General features: G+C 39.8%; 1 protein-coding gene across 2 annotated transcripts in view; it reads right to left on the bottom strand.

Annotated features, from left to right (window-relative positions):
• The window catches only part of LOC138000869 (contactin-4-like), a 148,430-nt gene that overhangs the window by 4,199 nt on the left and 133,036 nt on the right, over nt 1-11,195 (bottom strand). For both annotated transcript variants that reach the window (XM_068847544.1, XM_068847545.1), the window contains 3 exons: nt 1,767-1,870; nt 839-1,040; nt 518-620 (listed from right to left, as the gene is read on the bottom strand). In XM_068847544.1, the coding sequence (XP_068703645.1) occupies nt 518-620; nt 839-1,040; nt 1,767-1,870 (409 nt within the window). The remainder of the gene's footprint in view (nt 1-517; nt 621-838; nt 1,041-1,766; nt 1,871-11,195) is intronic.

The raw sequence follows: 11,195 nt of genomic DNA, 5'->3' as shown, positions 1-11,195 counted from the left end.
AGAGTGTGGAATTAGTCGAATTCATGCCCCTTAGAATCTAGAACAAGTATAAGGACTTGAAATAATAACACCTCCCTGTAAGAAATTTTAGTCAGTGACTTCAAGATACCTTTCGATGGTTCCGTAACTTTCGCAAAATTTCTGATCGAGTCTATTTACCCTTAAAAAAGTGTCAATTAACAATTGCCGGATAAGGCCGAGTATGATATGAAGGTTTACGCAGATATCAATATTACTCCTTCATAATTGAAGGAAAGCAAAAATTATTGTGAGAGTGAAGTATACACGAGTGTGCATCATGATATTTTCAGCTGTTAAAAAATGTATGGCTCGAAAGACGTATTATAGCGTGACATTTTTGCTCCACTATTTACTACTGTTGGATGACTAACTTCATTATCAGTGGAGTAAAAACCTTGTTCTGTTGACTAGCTTGAGTTATGTGAGGCAACAGGGCAACCAAAAAAGAAAGCAACAACTTGAATTAATAATAATTATTACCCATATTTTAACTCACATCACTTTTCCATTGGTGTCGGATGCCGGCTGAATCGTAATGGTTATGGTGTGTAATGTGGTGGCCTCATAGTTAACCTGTGGTTCCGTTGGTGGAGGCGGAGCTGAAAATAAGCAGACATCAATAGGCAACTACACATTTACTTCTGCGGATGTAACGTCAGCTTAAAATAGCCAATTACGGGTCCACTACAAGTTTGAGTTTTCTCTTGAAAATGATGAATGTGAAATACAATGAACGAAAGAATCATAAATTGACTCCAAGTGCCTAATAGCACAGGACACCACAATTTATCTACTGCATTTCAGACAAAGAACTCACCGACGGCAGGTGTATTCACTACCATATGTTCACTTTCGCTGCCTTCTCCTTTGATAGTAAATGCAGTAATATACACTGTAAACTCTGTTCCAGGACTAAGGTCTGCTTTCTTGATCACATTAAAGCGTGCATCCTCGGTAGTTGGTATTTCCAAGTTGCTTTGGAAGGCACCATCATACTCTCGTTTCCCTACGCAGTAAATCTTGGCCACAAACAAGAAAAAAAATCATCAAAGAATCAAAATTAAAATAACTCGGTTTTTGTTAAGTGCTGAAAACAACTATGGCAACTACCTTGGCCAAACACACCAGACGGAGGTGGTCAAATGAACCAATCACGTCAATACCTGTACATAGCCAGAAATAGCCGTTTGTCGTTGTTGTTGCTCCATGACCTTTCTTTCTCTTTCTTGTGGGGCCGCAATTAACCCATTGACTTCCAGGGGTTCCCCATCGACGAGTAAAATCGTCTGGCATTAGACAGAGTATAAGTCTGGCCGGTTAAGGCTGGTTTGGACGTCAAAGGGTTAAAATTAATTAATGGGACATCGCTTTTTAAGTGAGTGATTAATTTGGACAAAAATTCTAGGGAGGGGAAGGAGGGGGGCAGCAAAAATGGACCAATTCAACGTAAGGAAAGCCAGGAAATTCACACAGGAATTTGGGCCAAAGGGATCGTGCCCTTGATTTTACAGACATTTTGAGCAGCGGTACGTAATTTTGTACACTCCGTTACTTTCTTGGTTCCAACTAATTACCTCTACCAACATTCAAAATGTTGGCATATCAAATGAATTCTCTAGCAAGCACCTTGTTTATTCTCAACAACAACTAATCCCCCTATGAGGTGAGTACCAAGTGAATACCACCTGCACTACTAAAATCGGTGCAACGTTACCGCTACTAAATGGGATCAATGACCTCCTTACCTGGTATTTACGAATTATACCATTGGGATTGCTTGGCTCCTCCCAAAATACGTATATGTTACCATCATCCAGCATTGTTTTCACCTCTCTTGGTTTACCGGGAACTGTGAATAACAAATTAATTTGCAGCATTAGGTTTTACCCCAAACCTTTCAAAAGTGGTAAAAGGCTCTTAACGTTTGAGTGCAAGAGTAACCAAGTGCTTAGGCTAACATTACGTGAAGATGACTTCTTTTGCTGGGGAAAAATCAACTGCTCAGGATATGGATCGAATCACAAATGTTAGAGTTTCTTAGAATTGCTGGTTTTCACTCACGTGATCAACAGCCATGTTTTTCAACGAAAGGAAGCGTTTGCATAATAATAGAGTTAAATTCCCGGAGGATATGGTCGGGACACCAACATGGCCGCCTTTTCTTTGTTTAGGGGCACCAACATGGCGGTCGTGACGTCATGTGAAAACCAAGAATACATTAGGACCAATTCGTATTTGTTGGTACTTCATGTTCCCCGATAAACAATGTGATAATACTCGAAGATCTCAGGCGAACATGTCACATAATTTTCAATCTTAAGACCTACATGTGACCTGTTGTGATATGGACCTTTCCAAGGTTCCGTCCGCAGTTAGGAGTCATTAGAGAGCTTACACAAGGACGACGACGCTAACGAGAACGTTGTCTCAAAATAGTATTTCCCGTTATTATAATAATTTCGTTATAATCCCAAGTCGTTCGTAATGGAAAGTGTGTATCAACATTGCAGGAATAAAATTGTCATGCATTGTGCGGTTGTTTGGGGAGAAAATTTAAAATGTTTCGTCAGGTCCTCACGTCCTCTACACAACCTCAAATTTGGTCAAATCACGTCGTTGTCAAAACGAGGACTGCAAAGAAATGTACCAAAATGCAAAACGCACGTGCAGGGCTCGCAGAGCTATTGTTCTTGCTCATTAAACCCATTGCTTTGTGGCGTTCTCGTAGCCGTCATCGTCGTCTTTACCTAAGCTCCGGGAGCTTAAGCAACGATAACAGCGACGGCAACGAGAACGTCATCTTAAAATACAGCTGTTTCGAGAAAGGTTGTCCAAAAAAAGCGAAAGAGCGTTCGCGACAATGCCGAAAGGTGGTATGGGACAGTATTCAATATGCAGTGAACGCCCAGAATCGAAGATGCCTCGACCGTACAGTGAAGACCTACGATGGCGAACTATTTGGGTCAAAGAGATCTTAGGATATAGCGTTAATGAAGTGGCAGTATGCACAGACTTATGTTGAAGCTATCTCCCGCCATCAAGCTACCAAAAACAAAAGGGTTCATCAGCAAAAACGATGGTTCTGCACGTGCACCACGATTTTTGGAACATTTTTTAAACTTTCCCTGCGAAACATCACATAAAATAAGTAAGGTTAAAGTCGTCAGAATCTTGCTTTCTCTGTGAATTCTAACCCTTTGTTACTAATTCATGGCCTGGATCATTTGAATGAATTTTGAACCTCTCTCACATCTCAATGTCAGTAACAAAAGATGAGCACGTATTTCTAGGTGACGTTTTCGATAGCATTGCCGTCTCAAACTGACAGCTTACCATAATGCCTTTAAGCATAGTCGCGTAGGCTTTTATGCTTCTTTTGGACAACCTTTCTCGAAAACAGCTGTATAACTTATGATTCGCGTCATTTCAATCCCTTCGTGACTATTTCAACCTTTTTAATAAGACAAGAGAGTGGTAGTTCCTCAAAAGTGACCCTCCTCGGAACGGCACTTAATTTAGGAGAGAAAAAGAAAATTTATCTTCAAGTGCCGACGTTCTTCGTAAAACCTCAAATTTGGCTGTTTCACGTTGTTGTTTTGCTGACGGCGGCAAAGAAATGCACAAAAGTGAAAAATGCACGTGTAGGGCGTGCAAAGCTATTGTTTTTGCCAACTGCAACCAGCGGACTGAGAATTTTATTTCTGGCGATTTGTCACAAAGGTGCGAACGCCCTAAGTGTAAGTGCGAACCGCCCCAGCAAGTTTCTTGTTAAAAACAGTAGGGAGCCCTAATAGTGCCTAAGACGGCGTCCGAAGGTACTAGTAGGGAACTTAAGCAACGACAACGGCAACGAGGACGTCACAAATTTGCATATTTAGTGGGCACAAACAATAGCTTTGCACGCCTTGCACGTGCGTTTTTCACTTTTGTCCATTTCTTTGCCGTCGTCTGCAAAACAACTTACTGTTTACTTCCCCGCAAAACGCCTAGACCCAAGCACCATATCTCCAATATCAGTCTAATCATTGAAAGATAAATGGCATTAGCTCTATGAGAAGTGATATAACGGCGCACACGACCTAGCATGTCGACCCGACTACCAGCCTTAGAAACAATAGCTTTAAAATGTTTGTCCCAGCTGAGGTGTTTGTCACAGATAACACTCAAATATTTAAACTCAGTAATGTGATTTATGGCGGACCCACTTATAGTGACTGAGAACTGATTTATCTTAGCAAGTTTCTGCGGAAGTCCCAAACAGCATTGCCTCAGTCTTAGCTATGTTAATAAATTAATAAACTACTTTGCATGAAGCCAACACTCAATGGGTTGAAGCTCCTTCCCTAAGATAGCCTGGGGTCTATTCAATAAGAATGTTACACTCGCATTTTACAAGTTGAACCCTTGTTTTTACATGTGCATACAAAGAGGAGTTCAATAAACATTGTTACAAGTCATTTTTCAAGACTCCGACTTGTAATTACAGGTGTAGCGCTACAACTGTAAAATGTGGTACTTGCACAATTTTGTGAAAGTTTTACAGGAGTCCTACTTGTATCTTTACAAATGCCCAACTTGTGCTTAACGTATTTCGAGATTTGGATATATTCTTGTCGATTGAAGAAGAACTGTTGAAAAACCGAGTCATTCAACAGCCTAGAAATTTTGAAAGTCGGTTGTTTGACAATGAAAATTCACGTGATTTTCGGGAGACATAACGTCTCTTTGTTGAAGCATTCGAGTATTTACTTGCAGCAGTGGGCCAACATAAAACCAAAAGAAACTTAGAGCGTACGGTGTGATCAAAACGAGATTTTACTATCTCCAAACAGAAATAAGGGTCAGAAGCATGACAAAGGCGGCTGAACTTGTCCAATGCGCAGTTATACTTCACAACATCTGCATACATTTTAACGACGATGGCGCTGATCTCCTAGATAACGACGATCTTCACGTTGAAGATGACGGGGAGTTTAGGGAGAATGGAAAGGCGCAAGAGGGCAGAAGACAGCAACTACTACAGAATTTCTTATAACTTCGTAGAAAAGAGAAGAACGACATCGAGTACATGACCGTTTGAAAATTTTAACTGAGTAGTAACACATGTATGTACCAATACAAAGTTCGTCAATTGTAATTTAGATGCATTTACAACATATTTGTTTATTTCGTGTTCCGTGTTGATTGCCAATCTATTACAATGTGTCAATTTATATTGCTATGCAAATTTCAGACGAAGCGTGCTCTTTAACTTGAACGAAAGACGATAAGAAAAGAACACAAGCCTTTAATCTGAATTTGCGGAGTTGGACTGAGCGTCCAAACCCTTTTTAAGCCTTTTGATCTTCAGTTCTAGTTTGGAGCATTCTAGCTCTAACATTCTCTTCTTAGGCGTAATACATCGTCCTCTACTGAATCTGCTACTGCTTTTTTTCCCCTGACATTCTTGCGAGAGGTTCTCCTGTAAGTTCCTGATGGCCCTGGCTTTTTGTTCGTTGACTCAAGCTCCTTTTCACACGGCTTTTGCTCAACAGCTCCGTGGACCTCCTCAACTTTCTCGGTCTCACTACCAGTCTGACTAGTTAACGTTGGGCCATCTACGTAAATAAATTCGTTTCCAAAAACATCAAAATCGGGGATTGTTGCAGCATATTTGGTTATCTCATCATATCTCACTGGTGTGCTACCGTAGTTTCATTGCGCTTAATGCAACAAAAATTACTAGCTAATAATGAATAAAATAAATAAATAAATAAATAAATAAATAAATAAATATATGAATAAATATATAAACCAACGATGATCCCAATCACTTTTTATTCTTTTATCTACTGTTGCGCAAAACGTGCATGCATTAAAGGCTAGCAACTAGAGGGGTTCGTCTCTTCAACTGGTCACTCAAATTATAATATAAATAAATAAATAAACAAATAAATAAATAAATAGGAATAGTTTACCTTTAGCGTTGGGAGTAGTTGCAATAATTACTTTCTCTCCAAAACACAATATCGGAGTCCCCTCGGCCCAGTATATCAAGCACCGTCTCATCATGTGTGAGTTGTCCACTGCCACCTGCTCCCGTCTTCTTCGATTCACTAATTTTCTTTAAGTTACCTCGGCGAATATTGACCCAAAAAACATCTCTCTCCTTTGAAACGCTGTCTACTTCTGCTCCAACATCCTAATTGTTTCCCAAGCCTGTTGTTTCGCTTTTTTTGTATCACTTGCTGAGAACGGTGCCATAATTACTCATTTTTTGTCTCCTACGAGATTTGCCAACATCAGTTTTTGCTGTTTAGACAACATGGTAACTGTAAATTTTGAAGGCGTGGGGTTCAAATAAACCTCGTACAAGCGTCTTCTAGTTACGTTGCAATTGTAAAGCTACAGGTGTATAGTACACTTGTATCGTGACCCGGGCTACACGTGTCAATTCTAGTGTAGAAAATTCTTTTATTGAATTCATGAATTTACAAGTTGGACTTTACATAAGCCGTGTTCACACTCAACGTTAATTATGATCAACGGAAGTATAATTCAGGCTATCATACTCCATTCAATTTTATTCACTTATGGTTCTGTTCATATCTGCGAAAATTCAAATTCAATGGGGTAACATCGCAGTATAAGACAAAATGACGCCGTATCGCGTGGCTGCCACGATCATCATCACCATGCTTGAGGCGAGGAGAGAACCAAGGTTAGCTTCTGAGAGCAGAAGATGACAAATCCAAATCTTCGCTCCATAAAGCGATTAGAAGTTTCGTCTGCTCATACCACCACGTGTTCGCCATTCTGTTCAATTACGCACTGCAATTACTTCAAACAACCCCCTTGAGTTTGTTTGAAGTAATGATCATCCAGTTATAATCAGGGACTGTAATTAGTTGATGTGAACCCATTTCATATTTAATTCGATTATAATTCGATCACATTCGAGACCTAATGTGAACACGGCTATAGTCTAGTAGTCAAGACCACAATTTCAGGGGAATGGTGAGTTTTTTGATAAAAAGCATGAAACCTCTCACCAATATCAACAAAGGCACAGTTAACAATTATGGATACAGAGGCATGTCTTAAGTGTCCTATAAACGGAAAAAGCTGGTTTTGAGAAAAATGCTGACGTCAGCAGTTTCCTGGGGCCATTTTTTTTTTTCAGCGTAGGACGTGGTTCCATTACAAAATTTTGTTGAACGGAGTGTCAAGACTTCCAGAAAATATCATTAAAGAATTCAAGCATATCACCAGGTATTTGAATTGTAATAATAAGTATAATGGTAAAAAGACCACATTGATAATATAAAAAATTAATACTTGTGTTCACGTGTAATCTATAACTTTCAACTAAAGATGTCATCCTAAATTAAAATGACCGAGACAAGTTGATCCTACTTAATTATGTGTAACTTTGTTGATCACAACGTTTCGTGTAATTTAAGACATTTGTCCAAATTTTCGCACTACTGTTTCTCTAATAATAGAAAAGCCAGAGATTTCAAAATTCACCGTAAGTAATTGCATAGCAATAAAAACAAACTGCGAATTTACAGCTCTACTGAATTTTATTCATTAGAGGTGAAATGCTCCTTTCGTTCCCTTTATCGTAAAAACACAAACGAATGTAGCAATAAAATTTAATTCATTTTTGGGAATACATGGGTTTCATTTGCGTGATCAGTGTACTGATAAGTTTCAGTTTCCCCAACAACGTAATCTATGCATAGGCAAAAATTCTTGTTTGGGAAATTGCGCATATTTGACCTTAGCACGAGTTCGAACAAAATTGTACCACCAGTAAAAACCGAAATATATATATAGATCGTTTTCACGTGACGTCATCATTTTCCAAAATCAAAACTAAAGAGCCACGAAAGTTTTTATCCTCATCAGGCATAAGAGGCGGTAAATTTGTATCCATTTGCAATTTTAAAGCTCAATAGCGAGCTTCGTTTGTAAACCAGAGCATTTTGAATTTCTGAGTTATAGCGGTGCGTGACACGAGGCGACGATCGAGTTTATTGAGAAATATATATTTATCTTATGGTTTTGAGCCTTTTTAGAATTTAAAGCATTAGGAAAAGTGCTTAGGTAAATAGCTGTCTGTTCAGTACAGATGATCACTCGCCTAGATAGCCAAAGTAAGTAACAGATGTTGACACTATTTTCCGGCCGCCATATTGGTGCACCACAGATGTGCACCAACATGGCGTTTTCATACTGGGCTCTGTAAATTTCTGCGAAACATTTCGACGAATATCTGAAGTTTGGGGAAACGCACAGGCCAAAAACTTGGAGAAGTGTCTTCTGCATTTATCTTCTACAACATCACAAATTCTTGACTTTTTCCACTGGATGGTTTTCGATTTATTTTTTTATTGCGTGACTGTGAAAACGATCTATATATATATTTACTTCTTTTTGATCGTAAATCTGCATTGTCATTGTCAATTTCATCGGCAGTTTTCAATACTTTCTGTGATCTTTTGCATCATTTTATTGGTTAGTAAACTCCTTATATACTTTGACAACGATGCATTCCACACAAGAGGCTACAAACATGGCTTTGACCACAAGCGTACAGGGCCGTACACTGAAGGTTTACTTTTGAGCGCTTGCTCAACCCTCTGAAGGCTTCCTTGCAGGAACAATAAATGAGCACAGAGCAGCTTTGCTAGGCTTGTGGAAGTGTTGGCCACAAAGATTTCCATTGACCCTTCCACTCCCATCCCCATTCAGCAGGACTTGGAAGCTATGGAAGTGCTAGGTGTACTTGACCCCAAACATGGCTACCTTGATACGATCCTCGGAGGATATGTTGCTTTAGAGCTTCAGTTGTTGGAGGAATCTTATCTAAACTACGGGAACGCATGCGAAGTAGTTGCTGTCTTGCCTATTGGACTATTACTACTATTGGACTCCTATTAGTCAAGATAGGAAATTCAAATACCTCAGATTCGTTCATTAGGGCTTTCGCACCCTGATCTGATAGTCTCCTGACCGCGTTAGGTTTGTGAGTCTTTGTTAGAGTGTAGAAAACAGGAATTTGTGGTGGGTATGGTGTCAGGGATGGAGAGCACTGATGAGTTCTTTGGCTTTTTGAGAGGTTTCTAATGCCATGGGTAATGTAACACGAGAGGGTCAGATTCTCTTAGATGAGAAAGAAAACTATAAGCCACTTTATTACTCAAGGCCTTAGGAACAGTCTCAAAAAGCCAACGAACTCATCAATGCTCTCCATCACGGAGACCACTCCGACCACATGACTAAGAAATGGTTATCCCTGACACCAAACCTGCCACGAATCTCTGTTTTCTACACTCTAACAAAGTTTCACAAACAAACCTAACCGATCGGGAGATCTATCATATCAGGCTGAGAAGGCCCTGCTGAACAAATCTCATCATTTGTTGATCCCTTACTTCATCCTATTGCTAAAACACAAACATGTTAGTAAATACATTGTAGCTATCATCCTACAATACAATTCACAGTTGAGATTTTAGATACTGAAATAACATTCTTGGATACATATATGTAGAAAAGGGCGAGAGATTCAAAAAGCACTCTGTTCTTGATATGTGCACACACTTTCCAACACACGCACTTCAACTCCTGCCACCCTCCAGGCACGAGGAAAGGTGCTATCAAAGGCGAAGTCCTAAGGCTTCTTAGAACTAACTCTTCAAAAGCAATGAGAATTTCAAAAACACATTGAAACATTTTTCATGTGAGCTTCTCTAAAATTTAATGCTATTTACAGAGTTTTACTTCTAATAAAAATAATGGAAGTGTAATATGAATATGAAATTTTGCTGGTTTCTGGATCAAAATAACACATTTCTGAATAGATCTGTAGCTCATCTGAAATTTTCCCTACATTTGACAGGAAACTACTTGAAAAAGTGAACACCGGAAAATGCTGACGTCAGCATTACCGTTACATGACTTTTTGGCCATGCCTCTATATCCAAAATTGTTACCTCCATGAAGGCTGACAAACATGCAGACTTTGATTCTTTTATCATAAAATGCACAATTCCAATTCCTTCTCTTAACAGCCTGACTAACACGCGTAATTTACACAAGTAAAAACTACATGTTCAACGTTTTTTATTGCAGAATTGACCCCAGGATAAAGGATACTTCAATAGCTGAGAAAAATACGACGGTATCGTCGGTGAACAGGAGAACACTGCACTCCACCACCGCACTAGGAAGATCGTTCATTTGGTGGATAAATAAAAGCGGTCCTAAAATTGACCTCCGTGGTACACCAACACACACAAGTTCAGCAGCACTGGATACACCCTGAAATTCAACAATTTGGGTGCGGTTCTGTAGATAGTTTGTAAACCACTGTTGTTCCCCATCCACCACTCCAAGTCCCTGCAGTTTGTTCCGCAGCACTTCATGGTTGACGGTGTCAAACACTTTCCGCAGGTCGATCAAACCAACACCAGTCAACCGGCCTTAGTCAATGTTCCTTCGGACTGTATCCACGAGGCACATACTGCACCGGCCCACTCCATGGAGTGGCACTTTCGGAAACCGCATTCATAAGGGCTAAGAACCTTGTGCCACTGAAGATAAGCATATAATTGATGATGTACAGCTTATTCTAGCACCTCAGAAACTGCAGGCAAAATAGGGATAGGTCGATAGTTGTCCATATAATCAGCCTTATCTTTTTTGAACAAGGGATGACACGAGCGGCTTTCCATTTTTAGGGGCTTACCCTTGTCTGCAAAGAGATTTTAATAATTGCAGTTAGGGGTTTGGCCACATTGTCCTCGAAATCAACCAAAACGTGGGCTGCAATGTTGTCAAGGTCAACTGCTTTGCCAGGTTTTAAAATGCACAGTTGAGATCTCACATAAGCATCCGACACTTGAAATCAGGGTAGTGGTAAGAAGGAACTGATCGACTGGGAATGCCACTGGAACCAGAGTAAGACTGAAAAGACTCCAACAACCGAGTCACAGAAGACGTAAACAACTTTTTGAAGGAATCAGCAATCAGGTTAAGAAAGCCCACATGCCAAGGTTGTAAAATTGGTTGCAGGATGGCTTTACTCCAGGCTTTACTCGCCTGCAATCAATCATCGCATACCTCAGTTTTTCGGATGCAAAACGCACTCGGGTATATTAAAGGTGCACCTTTAACTTTCAAAC

Source organism: Montipora foliosa, chromosome 4, assembly GCF_036669935.1.
Source record: "Montipora foliosa isolate CH-2021 chromosome 4, ASM3666993v2, whole genome shotgun sequence".
NCBI lineage: Eukaryota > Metazoa > Cnidaria > Anthozoa > Scleractinia > Acroporidae > Montipora > Montipora foliosa.
This window is presented reverse-complemented; position numbering and strand designations above follow the sequence as displayed.